This window comes from Plecotus auritus, assembly GCF_963455305.1.
Source record: "Plecotus auritus genome assembly, chromosome: 4".
Classification (NCBI taxonomy): Eukaryota; Metazoa; Chordata; class Mammalia; order Chiroptera; family Vespertilionidae; genus Plecotus; species Plecotus auritus.
Window position 1 is genome coordinate 92,656,030 of NC_137775.1, and position 21,377 is coordinate 92,677,406.

The 21,377-nt window shown below is 48.1% G+C and overlaps 2 protein-coding genes and 1 pseudogene across 4 annotated transcripts in view; 2 read left to right on the forward strand and 1 right to left on the reverse strand.

Moving 5' to 3' along the window:
• Positions 1–534: 534 nt before the first annotated feature.
• Positions 535–5,088, forward strand: TREML1 (triggering receptor expressed on myeloid cells like 1). 2 transcript variants are annotated; one of them, XM_080664995.1, is made up of 6 exons: positions 535–628; positions 816–1,148; positions 3,057–3,189; positions 3,480–3,653; positions 4,125–4,177; positions 4,542–5,088. In XM_080664995.1, the coding sequence occupies exons 1-6, from the start codon at positions 586–588 to the stop codon at positions 4,568–4,570; spliced, it is 765 nt and encodes a 254-aa protein (XP_080521121.1). In that variant the 5' UTR covers positions 535–585; the 3' UTR covers positions 4,571–5,088. The 2 variants fall into 2 exon arrangements, with proteins under 2 accessions (XP_080521121.1, XP_080521122.1); XM_080664996.1 differs by having other exon boundaries at positions 577–628; positions 3,568–3,653; positions 4,542–5,084.
• Positions 5,089–13,591: 8,503 nt separating this feature from the next.
• The window catches only part of LOC308246399 (adenylate cyclase type 10-like), a gene marked incomplete at its 5' end in the record, with an annotated part of 42,724 nt that continues 34,938 nt past the window's right edge, over positions 13,592–21,377 (reverse strand). Inside the window, 8 exons of the mRNA XM_080664597.1 lie at positions 13,592–13,774; positions 14,275–14,488; positions 15,016–15,214; positions 15,656–15,773; positions 16,032–16,150; positions 16,725–16,821; positions 16,907–17,111; positions 20,939–21,095. Of these exons, the coding sequence (XP_080520723.1) occupies positions 13,689–13,774; positions 14,275–14,488; positions 15,016–15,214; positions 15,656–15,773; positions 16,032–16,150; positions 16,725–16,821; positions 16,907–17,111; positions 20,939–21,095 (1,195 nt within the window). The 3' untranslated portion in view covers positions 13,592–13,688. The remainder of the gene's footprint in view (positions 13,775–14,274; positions 14,489–15,015; positions 15,215–15,655; positions 15,774–16,031; positions 16,151–16,724; positions 16,822–16,906; positions 17,112–20,938; positions 21,096–21,377) is intronic.
• On the forward strand, positions 18,354–19,197 carry LOC308246400 (inhibitor of growth protein 1-like; annotated as a pseudogene). The gene has a single exon. The product of its transcript is annotated as an inhibitor of growth protein 1-like (transcript).

Consider the following 21,377-nt stretch of genomic DNA (forward strand, 5'->3'; position numbering starts at 1 on the left):
TGGGGGGAGAACTCGGGGAAGTAATTATCAAAGAAATAATGCACTTCCCAGAACTGAAACAGTGGGGCTACAGTGAAAAGGTCTCTCAGCGGAATAAACAAGACAGGCCCCGCCCACATCAGGTGGGGCTTCCTGTCCCGAGGTGGGACCTCAGGAGAAGGACTATCGCCTGAGAGCTGGGGTGGGGACACTCACACAGAAATTAGGACCAGAAGGCCTGAGACCGTGGGAAGGACACTCCCTCCGTCCCTCCTAGCTCTGCATCCTCAGATTCTGTATTTGGAAGACCCCAAAGTCATCTTTCCTCCTTCCCTAATGCCCTCCAGCTGCCTTCATCTTCCTCCTTATTCCTTAGTTGGGCCCATCCTGCCCTGCCCAGCCCTGCCTTCGGGGTCCGTTCCTGAGCACTGAGCCAACCAGGGTTAGGAGGCACTCCTTATCCCCATCCATGGAGGCCCCATCAGTGTCTGCCTCCCACCCCCTGGTCACCGAGAGCCCCACGTGACAGAGGCAGATGTTTCCTGCCCCAGGGGAGTGCTGTGTCAGTGCCCAGCAAGGCCCCAGCCAACATCTCCCAACCCAGCGATGGGTCCCAACCTGCTCCTGCTGCTGCTCCTGGGACTAGCAGGTGAGGTTCAGAAGCTGCCAAATTCTGGGCCCCTATACCCTGCTCCATGCCTAGAAATAATTGATGTGATTGTGGCGACAATACCATGTGTAAGGCCCTGAGGGGTCCCTGTGCCCCTAGGACAGTGGGTGGGCTGGGAGGTTCCCCCAACACCTACCTAACATCCCTTCATCCTTTCCTTCCCCAGGCCAGGGCTCCGCTGGCAGCCTCCCCGAGGTGCTGCAGGCGCGGGTGGGTGGCTCCATCCGGGTGCACTGTCTCTACCGACCCCAGGACGGCAGGGCTCGGAAGGTGTGGTGTCGGTTCTTGATGGAGAGGTGCCAGCCCTTGGTGTCCTCAGCGGTGGACCGCAGAGCCCCAGGGCACAGCCGCACCTTTCTCACGGACATGGGGAGTGGCCTGCTGCAGGTAGAGATGACCTCCCTGAGGGAGGAGGATGCCGGCGAGTATGGCTGCATGGTGGAGGCCGCCGCTGGGCCCCAGACAGTGCACAGGGTGGCTCTGGAGGTCCTCCCGGCAGGTGAGTTACCTAGCCCAGGCAGGTGAGTTACCTACCCCAGCAGGTGAGTTACCTATCCTAGGCAGGTGAGTTACCTATCCCACATTGCCAACATCACCGCACCTCAGACCTGCCCTCCCACTCCCACCTGCAGCCCCTGGGTCCTTGAGGGCGGGGGCCACTGGGGGAGAGGACTTGGGAGGAGACACCTTCTGACAGCTCCGCAGGGAGCGGAAACCAAACTGGGTGAGCATCTGAGATAAAACAGCCAGTGCAGCCCCTCCCCCTCCTGCACAGGCGGGTCCCCCTTGGAAGGTGTGGCCTCTTCCGTACCCAAGGCTTTGGCATCCTGGGCCAGCATTCCAAGGAGAATGAGGCTCTTTTTTTCACAGAAATGTTTTAAGCAAAGTTTTAATTCAGGCGTATCAACTTGAATTACTCTTTTATATCATCAGGTTTTTTAAAATTCCTGTAATAATGGGTTTGATGGCCTGAAATATCTTACTTAATTCTCTAAGTCAGTCCTCACGGAGCACCCAGTACCTGCTCACCCACAGGCGGGGTACGTGCAATGCCTCAACTACCCCAACCCATCCAGTCCTAACGTGTCCTCAGTATTTAAGCTAATATTCTCAACCCTAATTTCAGTAGGGGAAGCACTTTATTTTTATAGATTTAATTCACAAAGCCTACAGCTATCTAACATCTAAGCATTGATTTAAAGAACAATTTTATCTTCCCAGTAAGATAAGCTGTTGTGAAAAAGCCGTTTGAAGGGAAAATGGTCAGCCAGCAGCTGCTGAGGCAGAGACTGCTGCTGGCCATCGCTCATGGCTGCGGAGTTTTTCCTTTCCAGCGCTTCCTTTTCTCAGTACTTTGTGACGATCCCCAAACAACAAAATGAAGAAAGGCACTTTCCTTCTCTGGTTTCCCCGTCTGTTAATTAAGAAGGTGATGAAGTTGCCATGAGAATCCCTCCTCCCTGGAGTCCATAATCACCGTTTTCTGTTATAAATATACTCCTGTCCATCCTCGTCACCTTTGTCCCCTCCTTCCTGACACGCTGAGGTCTGGGAAGTCAAGGTTATAACTCATCTTGGAACAAGATGGGAGGCACCAGAAGAGGGGCAGGGAGGCGGGACCTGCAGTGGCAGGTGTGGCCCGACAGCCGCAAAGGATGGTGGGCAGTCAGGCAGGTAGAGCCTGGTATCCAGGGAGGATGTGGGGCAGCTCAGGCAAGGAGCTCCAGGGAGGCCCATCCAGGGGGGCTTAGAAGGCACATGCGGCCAGAGTGGGCCTCAGCATCTCCATTTCCTGGTAGCAACGAAAATAATTTTATGGTTGGGGGTCACCACAACATGAGGAACTGTATTAAATGGTCGCGGCATTAGAAAGGTTGAGAACCACTGCTCTAGAAGGACTGGCCAAGCTCCCAAGGCAGATCACCAGGCTCAGAGGAGCCAATGCTACCTCCCTCAGTTGAGCACGTTGTCACCAAACTGAGTCTCAGGGTCTGAGCAGGTCCCCCAGCAAGGTCAGTTGGCATGTGTCACCTTACGGCTGACCCTGGAGTTCCTCAGACCCTGATGGCAGAGCTCAGAGGTGGCTCAGTGGCCTGCAGGGGCCACAAGGTGGCACGGGTGTGGAGAGGCCTCACAGGCTGTGCGGAGCCCGTGTAGAGCCATGCAGGGGAAGCGGGTGGGCACTGGAGCAAAGGGGAAGTGGTATATTCACAGTCAGGTGAAGCATAAGGAATGCCATCCCCTGGCGCCCAGAGTGCATGCCCCTAAGGAACACCCCAGCCCCTTCTTTGTGTTCCTTTCTCCTCAGTTCCCCCTACCCCCGACCAGCGCTCACCGCTCACCCCCACAGGACCATGAGCCCTGCCCGCAGGGGGTATGTGCTCATTAAATATTCCTTCTGACTCAGCTCCTGGCCTGATGGAGGAAGAGGAAGAAGAGGAGGAAGAGGAGTTCTACAAGGTTGGCAGTGGGACTGACGACCCCTCCTCATACCCCCTTGGCAGTGCCAGCCCTCTGGAGCCCAGCCAGCATGAGAAGAGGTACAGATGGGACCCTGGGTGGCTGGGACAAGGGTGGAGGTGGGATTATGGATTGTTCAGAGCCCCAGAGTAAATCAAAGGGAACCCTATGCTTCCTTCCTTTCCTGGGGAACTTCTGATCAGGTAGCTAGCCAGACAGACAGACCTCTTCATTCAGTTCAACAACGGTCCCTTCATCCCTTGGGGTCCACAGCCATCAGCCCTCGATAATGTCTCTAGTCTGCCCCGCCCGAGCCTGTCCTCCTCACTCCATTCCAAAAACCTCCTTCTCCCAACCATGGCCCACCAAGAACTGCCCCTGAGCCACTGCTCAGAAGTCCTGGCCAGCAGCTCCCAGCGAGGTCAGAGCCAGCTCACTTGTCCCTTCGTGTCCCTCAGCATCCCCTTGATCTGGGGCTCTGTGCTCCTGCTGAGCTTGCTGGTGGTGGCAGGGGTGCTGTTTGCTGTGGTGGCCAAAAGGAAAGGTAGGTGGTGGTCCATTCTTCTATCCCAGCGTGGCCCCCCTGGGCCTGTCAGCCGGTCTTGTAGACAAGGCCAGGAATCTAGGTCTGCCCCTACAGAGGCATTGGCAAGGTTGCCAGACCCAGGAGTTCCCATGGCTGAGGGGTGGAGGGGAGGAAGGAGTTCAGTGGGAGCAGGCCTGGGGAAGACAGGCACTGGAGAGGGTGGGGGAGTAGGACAGGGGACTGGAGAGGTGGGAAAAGGGCTCTGGAGTTGGTGGTGGGGTCGGGGGGCGGGTGTCCAGGCAGGTTTGGCCAGGAGCTGTGGAAGCAGCAGGTGGGTGGGAGTCAGGGCAGGCTGGGCGGGCTGTGGGACTGAGGGGGAAAGGTTCTGTGTGGGAGTGGGGAAGGTGAGCCTGAGGTTTTTGAGGGGGTGAGGGCTGGGCTCTAAGCTGGCACAGGAGCAGACTGTGCTGCTGTCCTCTGTGTTACCAGGGAACAGGCGTGGCGTCCCTGGCCAATCCCAGAGCAGCGGAGGTCCGGGCATGGTAAGAGGGAGGCCTCTGCCGGCTCCCAGCCTATTTCCCCAGGCTCTCCGCCAGCCACGCTCCCTGAGAGGTCCCAGGTTGATGGGGTGGAGTGAGGACTGGGACCCAGTTGGGGTCCAAATCATTTTCCTAATGGTTCTCTGAAAATTTGAAAATCCTTTGTCCTGCCAAGGAATAACATTGATGCATGGTCCCACCTTCCCAGACTTGGGGAAAAACTTGGGACTTGAAAGTCTTCAAGGAGTCCTCTTGCCCACTGACATATTCAGGATTCCAGAGACAGAAGCAGCATGGTCCTGGGCTTCACCCAGGGAGCTGGGGCTGAGGGAGGCGTGCTCTGCCTGATTTGCCTGCTTTTTTACAGGCGCTCTCCTCAGTGGTCCACACCAATGACTCTGGACTGGCTGTAGATGTGCCGTCGGACGTACCATACGTCAGGCTCGACTCGCCACCTTCCTTTGACAACACTACCTATAGCAACCTATCTCTTGAGCCCCCGTCTAGGAAACCCCCAGCCCCATCCTTATCACCCCCTCTGCCTCCTAAGGTCCTGAGCTGCTCCAAGCCTGTGACGTATGCCACAGTCATCTTCCCTGGAGGGGACAGGGGGGGAGGGCCCTCCCATGAGCCAGCGCAGGATCCTCCTCACGGCCAGACTCTGCCCAATTGAGCTGCTCACCACACTGTGTGCTTACAGAGACCATCAGGTTCTTTCTGTGCGTCCACCAGCCAGCCTGTGCCCTACATCCTCAGTGTATCAGGGCAACTAGGGACTTTAGGGTCCAATCTAACATCTTGACTTCTGACCTGCAAAGCAATGGTTGGTGTGACCTGGGTCTCTTGGGGAAGCCTCCCACCCTGGCACCTCTGCCATTACACCACTGGGCTAAATAAACTCTAAATGATGATCTATGTGCTCTTGATGGTTGAGGGGAAAGGAAGGGCCTGAGTCTGACTACTTACATGGCCTGTGAACTGAAAAGACTCGAGTTGGTGCTGTGTGATCTCCTGCCTGTCCTGCCAGGGGTGGGGGCTTCATTCCCTGTTCTGGACATGGCAGTGCAGTTGAATTCAAGGGGCACAAAGAAGACTTTTTCAAAAGTATTTCCCACCTTTCTCATGATACCTGGAAGTATAGATTTATTTCCTTGAGGCTAGACATCTTTTCTGCTCCTGCTGTACACCTGGCAAGCAAGTGACATCTTCTGATGTGACAATATATGAGAGGAGGGGGATAATGATTAAAGGAGACTCAGGACAGATGGGGTGTCCTGAGTCTCCTTTAATGTGTGAGAGGGGCCTGAAAAGAAACAGAAATAAGGACAGAAATGGAAATATGCATCAATATTATTCCTGGATTTTCAAATGCCAGGAGAGAAGGATCTCTGCAGACCTTGAGCAGAGCTGCCTCTCTCTCTCTGGGTGGCTATCCAGCATGATTCCCTTTGGCCAGAACTTGGGAGCTTGGGAAGAGCCCAGTGGAGAAAAGGCATGGGGGACGGAGGTGTGGATGGAAAGGCTGTGGTCATGGTTAAGTATAAATGAAAGCTAATCTAGGCCTTTAAGATCTCTGCTAGGATTTCTCCTGAAACAGTTCAATTTGAAAACATTTGCCCATATTGAGATGAGAGACTTAAGTGGAGAGGAGGAGGTGTGCAGGAATCCAGTTTTCTTATCATCATGGAGAACTAGGCATAAAGAGTTTTCACCATCTGGAGGGGCCCTAGCTTGGTCTAGGCACCTCAGGAGAAGGGACAGAGCAGGGCTGTGCCCTGGGCTCCAGCTGTGTAAGCCTAGTGGTGCTATTTTTAGGGAGCTCTGGCAGGATGTTCTGAGTGTCCCTGATAGAGTCTAGTCTGTGACATAACCTAAATTTACTTCTGACCCGTGTGGAGGCAACAGTCCACCAATCAACTAAGCCCTCATTTTCCCCTGGCTAAGATGACTGAAGACTTGCCAGGTCGGGGAAGAATGAGGGGGAAGGGCAGAAAGAAGTCTAAAAAGAACTCTTCTGGATAAAACTTACCCTGACCTAAATGTATTTTGAACTTTTCAGAACCCAACAGAAGCAAAAGCATATTTAGCAGTACAAAGGAAAATACTAAGGAAGAGGATCAACTGGCTGGGGGAGAAGAGGGAAGGAGAGAAGGGAAACACATTAATTCCATCATTGCTCATGATAAAGGAATTAAAAATAAAATTAAATTAAAAGTACCTATCCTATATAATAAATAGGTAATATGCAAATGGACCATCACTCCAACACACAAGATGGCCGCCCCCATGTGGACTCAAGATGGCTGCCACAAGATGACCAGCAGGGGAGGGCAGTTGTGGGCAATCAGGCCTGCAGGGGAGGGCAGTTAGGGGCAATCAGGCCATCAGGGGAGCAGTTAGGCATTGATCAGGCTGGCAGGGGAGTGGTTAGGGGGTGATCAGGCTGGCAGGCAGGTGAGCGGTTGGGAGCCAGCAGTCCTGGATTGTGAGAGGGATTTCCAACTGCCCATTTAGGCCTGATCCCACCTAAACAGGCAGTCGGACATCCCTCGAGGGGTCCCACATTGGAGAGGGTGCAGGGTGGTCTGAGGGACACACACACCCCCTCCCATGCATGAATTTCATGCACCGGGCCTCTAGTTTAATATAACAAAAGACAGTGGTGAAATAAGACAAGTAGAAAACATAAGATGGCAGACATAAATTCTACCTTAAGAGTAATTACATTGAATGCAAACAGATTAAATATTCCAATTAAAAGACAGAGATTGGCAGATGAATTAAAAACTACATGATCCAACTATATGCTGACTATAGGAGACAAATTTTAGATTAAAAAACACATGTTGGTTGGAAGTAAAAGGATGGAAAAACATATCATGGAAAATAGTTAAAGAGAGTTGGAGTGACTATATTAATATCAGATCAAATAGATTTTAAGACAAAAATTTTTACCAGTGACCAAAGAAGTACAGTTTCTAATGATGCTGGAGTCAATCCATCAAGAGGATATATATAACAATAAAAGTGTAATATGCTAATTAGACTGGACAGCCAAATGACCTTCTGGATGTCATTCCAGAAGTCCTTCCGGACGAAGCTGCAGCAGCGGGGCCAAGGCAGAGGTGGTTAGGGGTGATCAGGCAGGCAGGTGAGCAGTTAGGGGTGATCAGACAGGCAGGCAAGCAGTTAGGGGTGATCAGGCAGGCAGGCAGGCAGAGTGGTTAGGGGCAATTAGGCAGGCAGGCGAGTGGTTAGGGATGATCAGACAGGCAGGCAGAAGTGGTTAGGGGAAACAGGCAGGAAGGCGAGCAGTTAGGGGAGATCAGGCAAACAGGCGAGTGGTTAGGGGCGATCAGGCAGGCAGGCAGGCCAGCGATTAGGAGCCAGCGGTCCTGGCTTGTGAGAGGGATGTCCGACTGCCAGTTCAGGTTCGATCAGGCCTAAACTGGCAGTCGGACATCCCCTGAAGAGTCCCCAGATTGCGAGAGGGTGCAGGCTGGGCTGAGGGACCCCACCCCATGCACAAATTTTGTGTATCTGGCCTCTAGTAATAATATAAATATATGTTTCTAACAAAATTTCAAAATACTTGAAGCAAAAACTGACAGAACTGAAGGGAAAAATAGACAAACAGTAATGGTTGTAGTCTTCAAGATTCCATCCTATCTAATAAAGAGGGAATATGCTAATTGATTGTCACACCCTCACAAAGATGGCCTGCCCACAGCCAATAAGGATGGAGTATGCTAATTGAATGCCACACCCTCAAAGATGGCAGCGCCCACAGCCACAAGATGGCGGCGTCCAGTCCCCTCAGCCCCATCGGGGCGGCAGGCATGAGGTATGGCCAGGCCCGCCCCCAGGCGGGTCCAGCCGCTCTGCACGCCTGCCTCCAGAGTCCCCTCAGTCCCCCAGCCACCCAGGGCTGGCCCAAGGAACAGGCAAGCCTCGGATGGCAGCTGCCCAGCCGCCCAGGGCTGCACAGGGCCGCCTGAGGCTCAAGTAATCAGGGCCAGCCGAGGCTTGCGCTGCCGGCAGTGGCAGCAGCAGAGGTGTGATGGGGGCGTCGCCTTCCCCTGATTGCCGGGTCCCCTCCCGCCCCTGAGGGCTCCCAGACTGTGAGAGGGGGCAGCGTGGGCTGAGGGACCTCCTCTCCAGTGCATGAATTTTTATGCACCGGGCCTCTAGTTTTCAATAATGGATAGAACAAGTTAAGTGGAATATCAACAAGGTAATACATAGTAGATGTGAACATCATAAATCAACTAGACCTAACAGACATCTGTAGAACGCTCTAACAACAGCATATGCATGCAGTATTTTCCAGGACAGATTATATGTTTGACCGTAAATAAGTCTTAATAAATTTAAAAGATTGAAATCATACAAAGTATGTCTTCTGACCACAATGGAATAAAGTTATAAATAACTTTGGAAACTAACAAATATGTAAAAAATTAAAAACATTTCTAAATGCCATGGACAGGTAGCTCAGTTGGTTGGAGCATCGTCCTGTACACTAAAAGGTTGTGGGTTTTATTCCCAGTCAGGGCACATACCTAGGTTGTGGGTTCCGTTCCTGGTTGGGGCACATATGGGAGGTAACTGAGCAAAGTTTCTCTCTCACACCAATGTCTCTCTTCCTCTCTGTTTTTAAGACCCATTGAAAAGATCAACAAAATTAACAAATTTAGCTCGACTGGCCAAGAAAAAAAGATAAGACTCAAATTACAAAATTAGGAATGAAAGTGGAGGAAGAACTACTGACCTTATTAGATAAAAAAGGACTATAAGGAATACTATGAACAACTGTATACCAACAAATTAGATAACCTAGATGAAATAGACAAATTCCTAGAAAGATACAAGTTACTAAAACTCACTCAAGAGGAAAGAGAAAATCTGAATAGACTAGTAACAAGTTGAGGTTTAATTAATTTTAAAAAGTCTCACAAAGAGAAACCCAGGCTCAGATGGCTTCACTGGTGAATTCTACCAAATATTGAAAGAATTTTAAAACCATTCCTTTACAAACTCTTCCAAAAAATAGAAAAGAAAGGAATACTTCCCAACTCATTCTATGAAGCCAGTTTTACCTCGATGCACAAACTAGACAAAGAGATCATAAGAAAACATCCCTTATGAATGTAGACCCAAAAATCCTCAACAAAATACCAGTAAAAGAAGATGGAGAAACAAATAGAAAGGGTTACTAGTTTACGCCATGAAAAGGACTAAAAACCACATGGTCATTTCAATAGATGAAGAAAAAGCATTTGATAGAATTCAACACCCTGTTATGATAAAAACATTCAACAAACTAGCAGGAAATTTTCTTAACCTGATAAAAGGCATCTACAAAAACTCACAGCTAACACCATACTTAAAGCTTTCCCCCTAAGATTGAGAACAATAAGAATGTTAATTCTTGCCACTTGTATTCAACATTGTACTAGAGGTCCAGCAAGTGCAATAAGGCAAGAAAAGAAAATAAAAGACATCCAGATTGGAAAGAAAGAAGTAAAATTATCTCTATTTACAGAACATAATCCTGTACATACAAAATTCTAAGGAATCCACAATAAAAACTTAAGTAAATGAGTTCAGAAAAGTTTTAGGATACAAAATCAATATATAAAAATCAGTTTTATTTCTAGATACTAGCAATGAATAATCCAAACCTAGGAGTCTGGGTAAGGGGGCATGAGGAGTGACTACTAATGGGCACTGAGTTCCTTTCTTGGGGTGCTACCAATGTTCTGGACTTAGTGGTGATGGTTGCACAGCGTTGTGATGTACTAAATTGCATACCTTGAAAGGCTGAATTTTATCTCAATAAAACTCTTTTTTCCCCTCTTTAAAAATAGTTTACTGTTAGAAAACATTACCATGATATAACACATCAAATGAATAAGGAAAAGAAATATAACTACATCTGCATAGATGATAAAAAGGCTTTGATAAAATTCAACAAAAACTCATCAAGAAAGTTCACTTCATTCACATGTTAGTAATTATAATCTTTTAAACTAATACTTTCATTAAAGTGGGTCAATATCTTATGTAAGATTATATTGCTAGTTTGTAGCAGCTAGAATTACTTTGTTGGTTTCTAATCAATGTTATTACAATATCAAACAAATTATTCTATGTATGTGGAGAATAAATTTCAGAATATAAAAGGTGGTAAAGAGTGGTATAAAATTTACTTTTTAATTAATTAATTAATTAATGTACTTTTTATTTTGTATTGAGTTTAGAGAGAAGAAAAGAGAGAGAGAGAGAGAGAGAGAGAGAGAGAGATTAGTTGCCTCCCACATGCACCCTGACCAGGGATAGAACCCATAATCTAGGTATGTGCCTTGATCTGGAATTGGAATTGAACCTGTCACCTTTTGGGTACAGGATGACTCCCCAAGCATCTAAGCCACACTGGCTAGGGCTAAAATTTTTACTTTTATAGAATAAAAATTACAGATTTCCTTTGTTCTTTGTTCTTCATTGTTTTTCTGTTGTTTTGAGTTACTGATCAAGAATATGCTATGATGGAATTTGAGATAAAGGACGATGAAGGGGTTTGGAAATTTTTTAACTTTATTTTTATTGTTTACACTATTACAGATGTTCCCATTTTCAATAAAATTCTTTTAAAAATTTCCAAAGGGGAAATAAATGCAAAAAAGGAAAGAGCAATGTCTTATTAGTACCGTTGTGGGAAAGAAGGGTGCAGCGAATATATACCGTAGCTTGCATGTGCATAGAATACATCTGTAAGGACACAACGGAAGGGTAACACACATCAGCTCTGGGGAGGGAAACTGGTGGCTGGACGACAAGAATGGGAAACTTTTACCCTTATACACTTTTGTTCTTTAAATTTTGTACCACATAAATGTATTACCTATTTTTAAATATAAAAATTAAATCGATAATAATAGCTAACATCTCTCCAGTGCCTACTATGTGCCAGGCACTGTTCTAGCACTTTATATGTATTTAATCTTCACAATGACAATCTTTTTAATCCTTATTTACAGAAAAGGAAAGTGAAGCATAAAGAAAATAAATTATATGATGAAAGTAACACAGTTAATATGTAGCAATTAAAATTTGACTCAGGCTGCCTGGCTCAGAGTCCTTGCTCATGACCACTACTCTATTTAAAGGAGCAGAAGAGGAGAAAGGAAGCTGTGGGTAAGAGGTGGAAAAATGGAAGGGAAACAAGAGGGGAGTGGAGGGGCAGGAAGAAGGGTAACAAGAGGAGGGAGGAGGGTATATGTAGACTAGACAGGACAATTTAAAAGTCCAGTCCTCCCTTTCCCAAACATCCTTAAAGTTCTAACTGTGGTCATTTGAACAGAATACTGAAGCCTGGGCGCAGGGTAGCTGACTATAGGCTAGGTCCCAGGAAAGCCAGTGAGCCTAGTGGTTAAGAGCATAAACTCTGGAATTAAATTGGAGTTAGAATCGCAGTTTCACCATTTTGTAGCTGTTTCTTAGAGCAAAACCTTTCTAAGCTTCAGCTTCTTCATCTATAAAATAGGAGTAATAAAAATACTTGCTTCACAGAATTGATAGGAGGATTTAAAGAATGTACTTCAAGCACAGAGTGAAGGATAAATGGTAGCTTTCATATAATTAGTTAACTGACTTTATGAACACTAGATGATTGAGTTATAAGCATAAAAATCAGTGGGAAGGTCATACTCTGTGGAAGAAAGACCATCAAACAGATAAAGGCCAAAGACAGCAGCTCCAAAAGGGGAGAATAAAGAAAAGAGCTGGAGTCATATACCCTCTGCCAATTTCAGTTTCTCATGGAAATGCCCAAATCATACACCACAAAGGAGAAACGAATTCCCACTGTGTACATCTCAAGATTCCTTGGTTTCTTTTTTCTTTTATTTTTATTGATTTCAGAGAAGGGAGAGGGACAGGGAGATAGAAACATCAGTGATGAAAGAGAATCATTGATTGGCTGCCTCCTGCATGCCCCCTACTGGGGATCGAGCCCGCAACCCAGGCATGTGCCCTTGACCAGAATCAAACCCGGAACCTTTCAGTCCGCAGGATGACGCTCTATCCACTGAGCCAAACTAGCCAGGGCATTCCTTGGTTTCTTAGCAGCCATTTCCACACCTGTGCCAAAAGTGGTCAGCACCAAAGCACCCACACTGCCAGCCTTCCTTTGTAATGACAACCTCTTCATTAGGGCTGTTTCCTGACTGCTAATGGATCCTACCTTATCTGTGATGGAATCAGTTAATCGGAAAGCCTCCCAGACCTCTGATCTATCCCAGTTTTAATTTCTCTACAGTTGTGCAAATGACAGTCCAGAGTTAAGAAAGATCTAAATTTCATGCTTCAGAAACACAGGCTTTTTTATAAATACTAGAGGCCTGATGCATGAAGATTCGTGCAAGAATGGGCCTTCCTTCCCCTGGCTGCCAGCACCGCCTTCGCTCGGGCCCGGAGCCACCTTTCTGCCTTCACTCTGGCCCAGAGCTGCCCTTCTGCCTTCCCATGCTGCCCAGAGGCGTGGAGCTGCTGGGATGGTGCGGAACGCCCCGCCCCCGGACGCTCAGCTCCTGTGTATGCAAATTAACCCACCATCTTTGTTGGGTTAATTTGCATACTCACTCCTGATTGGCTGGTGGGCTTTGCAAAGGTACGGTCAATTTGCATCTTTTTCTTTTATTAGTGTAGATACTAGTGGCCTGGTGCATGAAATTCATGCACGGGGGGGGGGGGGTCCCTCAGCCCAGCCTGCACCCTCTCCAATCGGGGACCCCTTGGGGGACATTGCTCTCATAAATCTGGGACTGCTGGCTCCTAACTACTCACCTGCCTGCCTGCCTAATTGCCCCTAACTGCCTCTACCTGCCTGCCTAATTGCCCTAACCCCTCTGCTGCTTGCCTGATCACCCCTAACTGCCCTTCACTGCAGGCCTGATCTCGCCCCTAACTGCCCTCCCCTGCAGGCCTGATCTCGCCCCTAACTGCCTCTGCCTGCCTGATCAACCCTAACTGCCCTCCCCTGCCAGCTTGATCTCACCCCCAACTGCCCTCCCCTGCTGGCCTGATCACCCCTAACTGCCTCTGCCTAGGCCCTCACCACCATAGCTTTGTCCAGAAGGAAGTCGGACGTCTGGAAGATGGCCAGTTGACCCGGTCTAATTAGCATATTACCCTTTTATTAGTATAGATATATATTTTTATTGATTTCAGAGAGGATGGGAGAGGAAGAGAGATAGAAACATCAATGATGAGAGAGAATCATTGATCGGCTGCCTCCTGCATGCCCCCCACTAGGGATTGAGCAGGCAACCCAGGCACATGCCCTTGACCAGAATTGAACCCAGGATCCTTCAATCCGCAGGCCGACGCTCTATCCACTGAGCCAAACCAGTGAGGGCCAGAAACACAGGCTTTTATTAAAATATACAGTATCTTAAAAAGGAGAACTTGAGGCATTTCTTGTGTTATATACAATAAGAGAATCATGATCCCTTCAGATGATTTTTTTTGTTTTAATATTACATTCTTGAATTTCTTCTTCATCCCTGTTCTCCTTGACATCAGTCACTCTGTCAAACCCTGGAACCAGGAACATAAAGAAGATCACAAACACAAAGAATATTCTCAGCAAATACAGATTTAACTCATGACCCTGTAAAAGGAGACAATTTGCTGGGTCCTGAGGCAAGATACTATATTCCTTCCCCTCTTTTTCTTGTCTATATCTTACCATTTACCTTCACAGACATTACACTGTGATTTCTAAGGCCTTCGTTCTCCCTTAGTGACCTTCGAGGGAACAATCTTGTGTAACTGGGACCGAGGAGGAACTTCCTACACTTAAGGATTCCAGACGCTGAAGCAAAAGCCTGGGAGAGGCTCTTACATTACATAGCAATGGGTCTAGGCTGGGCCCAGGACTCGTGAGAAGACAGTAATTACCTCTGGAGCAAGGACTAACTCCTTACACCTGTGTGTCCCTTCTTACTTTGGAGGTGAAACCTTTGGCTTCTTGTGAGTAGGAATCAGAGACTGTTCTTTGTGTCTCTCAGACAAGGGTTCCAGGAAGGAATGCTTACTCTGTATTGCTAAATTTCCATCAAAGGATTTGTTTTCCTCTAGGAATTCTCCCTCTATCCAAATCCTGGTCAAGCAGGTGTCCAAAGGCCTGATAATGTTAGTCAAGGACATGACTTGTCTCTTTCCATATCTCATTACAGAGGCTTTCAGCTCAGAGACCCACCGGTGATAGACAGGGCAGGTCACACATCGAGAGAAGAACTCTTTAAAGTACTGAAAGGAAAGGAGGGTCCATTAACTTAGGGATTAGCACTTTCCCTCCCTCCACCCCACTCTATCAGCACTTACAACAGCCCCCACTCAGCACTCTCACTCAGGCTGAGGGAACAAGGACAAGTTATGGGTGGCAAAGTAGGCACAGAAAGTTGGTTTGAACAGAGGAACTAGAATGTCTTAGATGCAGAAGGCAGAGCTGTAGGGAGATGTGCCAAATTACAGACTTGCCAGAACTGGTCCACTGAGAAGGGCTGATGGTTAACGTTTCAATGGTATTGGGCAGTAGCTGTGCAAAGGTTTCTCCTGCCTTTGGGATCCAGTCCTGACCTACATGCAAGAATATCTGGGAGGGTACGTGAGGTAGGCAGAAAGACTTTCTAGGTGGAGGGAAAAAAGGATTCAAGGGGGGCAAAAGAGACAGGCAGCAAAGAGAAGAGTAAGGGACAGATGCAGGTAGCAGAAAGAGTATCACAGGGTCAAACTACACCTTAACTGTTAGTTGAAGGACAGTAGAGAACAGGTACCTTTAAGACTTGACTCGGAGTCTCTGGGGGAATGTGCATGAAGACACCCCCAGGCACTTTCTGTATCATCAGCACATGACATTCTAGGAACCGGACAAAGCCATGTGAACCAAACAGCGAGGCATTGGTTCTTTTCACCAACTGGCGAGCCTTGGAGAAGTGGTACTCAAACAGGTCCCACTGTGAGTCCTGGGCAAACCTGGAGGGAAAAACATCGCAGCTCTGAGCTCGTCCCCTGCTTACTAACCATGGCTATTTCATAGAGGTGTCATTTTTTTAAGGCCCTGAGACCTCCTTGATAGTGAGAATTGTGATACTGGAAAGTGGCCAAGGTTACTAATTTGCATACAAGTTACTTTCTTGCATGTAAGTCGCATGCAAGACTTAAAAGGAGACTATTGATATTCGCCTTGCCATGGGTTATCTAGCACTTACATGTAACCCCAAACTTAACCCTCAACTATATATAAGCCTAGACCTGTTGAGGAAAAAGAAGAAAAGAAGATCTCTTCTAATAAGATGGAGATGGGAGGTGACAGTATTTAGAAATGGGTCAGAGATGTGAAATAATGACTTCATGGTGTCCTTAAATTTCTACCCTTCCCCATAGACCCGGAGTAAGACTGGCGCCACACATTACCACATGGCCAGAGAGGAGTGGACCCCCAGCATGACATTGCTCTGAGAGGTTAGCACGCAGCTGTGCTCATAGTATTGAATGAAATGTAGACACTCTCCAAAGGGCCGGCACAGTAATCCTGTGGACAGAGAAGGTAGCCAGGCTAGTAGAAGCTGTCCATGTAGGAACTGGTTTCGAAGGTGTGTGGTACAGTGGAGGAGATATATGCAAGGCAGACATCCCTGAATCACAATGTGGTTCCTAGACTTTGCAGAGCCAGGAGCTGGGAGCAGAGGCCACGCCAGGGGCCAGCTCATGACTGCCTGTGTTCCCAAACTCGGGCCCCATCTAAGGTCTGAATCCCTCAGGAGTACAAAGAGCCATGCACAGGATTTACCTTTTCCGTAGAGCAGCAGATCTAAGCAAGCAGAATAGAAGCAGGCCAGGCCAAGGATATCATGACCCTGGGAAATGAGCGCCCACTGACTGTCCAGCACATGGACACACAGATCAAATCTGCCGAGAGACAGAGCCACTGGGACCAGCTAGGGAGTGGGGAGCACAGTGCAGGACAGGAGGGATCTTACACCTTGCAAGCAGCCTAACATCCCGTGCACCTCCTCTCCACAGCTCAAATTATACAGAGAGCATCTGTACCTGGGACCAGAGCTCTCTCTAAGCAAAACAAGTGGGAAAATGCCTCTAAGACAGTTTACAGGGTCTTGAACTACTGCAATTCTCTACTCCCCTAAAGGAAGAGAGAGAGAGAGAGAGAGAGAACGAGAACTCATGGACACAGACAACAGTATGGTGATTGCAGGAGTGGGGAGTGGGGGTGGATGGAGGTAGAAGAGGGTATAGGGGGATAAATGAACATGGAAAAAAATAAAATGAAGAAAAATAATTATAAAAAAAGGAGCTCAGAGTGCGCTTCCCACTGCTGACCCCCACACCTAAGACAGTGCTTCCTGTAGTAATAGGAGAAGAGACAGCTGTGGGAATGAACAGCTGTCTCTTCTCATTTCATCTTCTATGGGAGATCATACCCTCCCCTCTTAAAGCATGAATAGAAAAAAAATGATCTTAATACTTCTTCTTGAGAAATGCAGATCTAAAGAGAACTGAGAGAACCAGATTCTCCAGAGCTGGTTTCCTGAGGTGCCCGCATATCTCATGAGCTTGAAAACCTAAGGAGATAAGAGTATTGTGAGGTCTGGCTGTGAGTCTGACCTCTCTGAAAGCCTCAGGCCCACCAGCCCCAAGCCCCGTTACCCAGTTTGATGGAGACGTCAAGGTGGCCGAGACAGAGCTTGGTGTAGGCCAAGGTCTGCATGAGCTGCGCTGTGGCCAACAACCCCTCTCTGGAGAACCAACATAGGCTGCTTTTCTGAATGGCCATTTGTTCGCAGTGCAGCCACTTCTCCCTGTCACCCACGTTCTGGGAGAACTGGGAGAGGGCCACGTAGGTAGAGACAACCTGCAGGGCAACAGCATAGGGCAAAATATTCTGATATACATTTACACTACATTCCATCCCGTCCCTCTTCTGCATAAGTGCCCACACTGGTACCATGCTGCTCATGTGGTCAGGACTCCTGGTGTCCCTACCACTCACCTCCACTCCAGCTATGAAGACATACTCCTTCTCAACCTTACACGTCTAATTTGATTATTCTCACTGCCTGTTCTTTAGACAACCCATTTTCTCAACCTGCCCCTCTTCTTTTTCTCCAATCCCAGACTTTCCCCTTTAGAACACTGGCCAAACCTCATCTGTGTTGTCTCTAATTAAGGTTTCCGATTTTTGCTCTTTAGAGCTCTTCAGCATTGCTGTGAGGTCCCTGGTATAACTATGTGCACATCTGACATAGTTGATGACTCTCTTCTCAAAATAGTTTTCACTAGGTCTTCAGGACACCACGCTCTCTCAGTTTTCCTCCTGTTTCTCTGGCAACTTCTCAGGTTCTTATGCTGGTTTCTCCTTATGACTCTGACCTCTTCACACTGGAGCTATTAACTCAGTCCTTGGACCTTTTCTCATTCTCTTGGTGATCTCACCGAATTTCATGGCTTTAAATACCATTTATACACTGGTGATTCCATATTTCTATTTCCAGCCCAGACCTCTCTCATGAACCCCGTTGTATATTCAACTGCCTACACAACATCTCCACCTGGATGTCTAATGGGCATTAAATCTGTCCAAAACCTTGCAGCCAATCTTCCCCCAAATCTGTTCCTTCTACAGACTTCCCCATCCCAATTAAGAGCATTTCTATCCCTCTGGAAGTCCACACTGCAAATCCTGGGATTATCCTTGACACTTTTCTCTCACATCCCAGAATTAATCTGTGAGTGAATCCTGTTGGCTCTCTCTTGACAGAAGACCGCTCCTGACGGAGCGCATGTGCTGTGCGGGGGGCCGAATGTTTCCCAAGTGTTTGAAACTGGTATTTGGGTTTTCCACGTTGGACAAGTGCTGCGCGGCGGGCAGCGTGCTCCCCTTCGAGCTCGCTTGGCCGGGCCTGGCCCCCGCGCCGAGTCCGGGCCCAGGCAGCACGCCTTTTGAAGATGTAGCGGAGTGGGGCCTGCAGGAGGGGGGACTCGGCGGGGCGGGCCGGGCGGTAGGTTTGCATGCATTTTTAGGGCTGGGCTCCGAGGCGGCGGGGGCTGGAGGAAGCGGAAAGCCGCGCCCAGTAGCGGGGGATCTCAGTGAACCATGTTGAGCCCTGCCAACGGGGAGCAGATCCACCTGGTGAACTATGTGGAGGACTACCTGGACTCCATCGAGTCTCTGCCTTTTGACCTGCAGATAAACGTATCGCTGATGCGGGAGATCGACGCGAAATACCAAGAAATCCTGAAGGAATTAGATGTGTATTATGAGAAGTTTAAAAGGGAGACAGACAGCAACCAGAAGAGGAGAGTGTTGCACTGCATTCAGAGAGCCCTGATCCAGAGCCAGGAGCTGGGTGATGAGAAGATCCAGATTGTGAGTCAGATGGTGGAGCTGGTGGGGAACAGGACCAGGCAGGTGGATAGTCAGGTGGAACTCTTTGAGGCATACCAGGCATACCACGAGGTCAATGACACCACTGGCCACAGTGGCAAAGCTGGCCAGGATAAGTCCAAGAACGAGACAATCACACAGGCAGAAAAGCCCAATAACAAGAGGTCTCGGAGACAGCGCAACAATGAAAATCCGGAGAATGCAGACAATAATCACGACCATGATGACATCACCTCAGCAATGCCTAAGGAGAAGAAAGCAAAGGCCTCCAAGAAGAAACGCTCCAAGGCCAAAGCAGAGGGAAGCATCCCCTGCAGACCTTCCCATCGACCCAAACGAGCCCACGTACTGTCTGTGCAATCAGGTCTCCTATGGAGAAATGATCGGTTGTGACAATGACGAGTGCCCCATCGAGTGGTTCCATTTCTCCTGTGTAGGACTGAATCATAAACCAAAGGGCAAGTGGTACTGTCCCAAATGTCAAGGAGAGAACGAGAAAACAATGGACAAAGCCCTGGAGAAATCCAAAAAGGAGAGGGCTTATAACAGGTAGTTGGTGGATCTTGCTGAACAGGGAGGAGAACTAAGCCAGTGTATTTATCACATTGCCACCTTTGGTGAGGCGCAAAGACTGTACAATGTATATTTTTAAAGAATGTTAGAAAAGGAGCCATTCCTTTTGTAGGGATGGCAGTGATTCTCTGCCTTTTGTTTTCATTGGTACACATGTGTAACAAGAAAGTGGTCTGTGGATCAACATTTTAGAAACTACAAATATAGGTTTGAATTAAACACACACACACACACACAAAAGAAGACCACTCCTCCCCAATTCCTCTGCCACCACAAGCCAAGCCAACCATCTCTTGCCTGTGTTATTATAATAGCCTCCTAACTGGTCTCCCAGCTTCCTCTCTTGCCCCTTTCAGTTTATTTTCAATATGGCAGCCAGAATAATCTTATTAAAATACTGGAGGCCCGTTGCATGAAGATTCGTGCAATAGGCCTTCCTTCCCCTAGCTGCCGGCACCAGTTTTTCTCGGGCACCCGGGACCCAGGCCTTTGCTCTGGCCGCCACCTTCCATCTTCGCTCAGGCCAGAGTCTTCACTCCAGCCAGAGCCTTCAGTCTTCGCTCTAGCCAAGCACCGCTCCTGTAGCTCCCTCTGCCCCCGCCCCCATAGCAGGCGTCCCGCCCTGCCCGGCCACTCCACGCCTGCATGCATGCTGCCCAGAGGCCCAGAGTGGCTGGGGGGTGGGGTGCCACCATCTTTGTCAGGTTAATTTGCATACTCACTCCTGATTGGCTGGTGGGCGTTGTGAAGTGATGGTCAATTTGCATGTTTCTCTTTTATTAGTGTAGACAAGTAGATCCTGTCATTCCTCTTCCAAGAACCCAAAGGCTTTCCATCTTCTTTACAATAAAGGCTGAAACCACTACAGTGGCCTATAAGGCCTGTAAGATCTGCCACCCACCCCTCCCTCTGACTCATCTCCTTCCTCTCTCTCCTTCCCTCCTTCCCCTCTAGGAACACTGGCCTCCTCACTGTTCCTCAAACATAGAGGGCATGCCTCATGCATTCACTGTGCCCTCTGCCTTACACTCTTCTCCCAGATAGCCATGTGGCTTACTTTCTCACCTTCTTCAGATATTCACCCAAATGTTACCTGCTCAGTGAGGCTTTCCCTGACTACCTTATTTAAAACTGCACCCACCAGGTCCTAGAACCCCAGGTCCCCCTGCCTCCACTTATTTTTTTCTCCATGGCATTTATTATCACCTAACATACCATATATTTCACTTTTCTATTATCTAGTTCCCTGGAACCAAGATCAGTGCCAGGATCTAATAGGTGTTCATCAAATATTTGTGGAACAAATGGATGACAGAGAGAAAAAAAGAGAGAGAGAGAGAAAGAGAGAGAGAGAGAGAGAGAGAGAGACTAAAATTAGGAAGACACACTTCTCTTCCTTCTTTTTCCTAAGTTAGAACTTCTTTGAGAATCTGATGAAAGCTTTGACCCCTTCCCAACCTCCCACCACTCCCCAAATGCTCTTTTGAACACACACACACACAGTTCTACATTCAGTTCAGCGAGTTCACAGGCGGCTTCATACCTGGAAAACCCATCTATAAACTGTAAGTTGAGAAACCCTGCTCAAACCCATGATCAGTGGCATCCTATTAAATGTGGGTTATTGTGAACCATGCAAAACCCAGGAACTTGGCAGCATCTGTTTCCCTAGCATTTTAGGTTTCTGAGTAGGTCTGGAGGTAAAGCAAGGACTGGTTTACCTGGGCTTCATTTGCAAACTCCTTGGCTGAATTCTTCTGCATCAGTGTGGCCAGGCAGGCAAACCTGCGGCTGCTGGCTGTGGCCTCCAGGTTATAGAGCTGCCAGAGCAGCGAGAGGCACTGCACCTGCTGCTGCAGGACTGCCAACTTCTTCTTTCTGTTGTGAAGCACAGGGTAGTTAGCATGCCTTATTCTTCACCAGTGCCCAACTATCCCTCCCCACAAGAAACCCAAGTCTACCCATCCATGGGCCAGCTACAGACTTCCAAACTCAGAAATGTTTCTGGGATCCAACTATTTCTAACCTCTTAGACCTTTTTAACTCATCCCTCTTGACCAGGAAAAGTTCAGCGAAGTTTTTAAATAAAGGTTTACTCTTTGAATTGCTATTTTGATTAAATATATTTCTTTTAAATGATTATAGCTCAATAACTAGGTA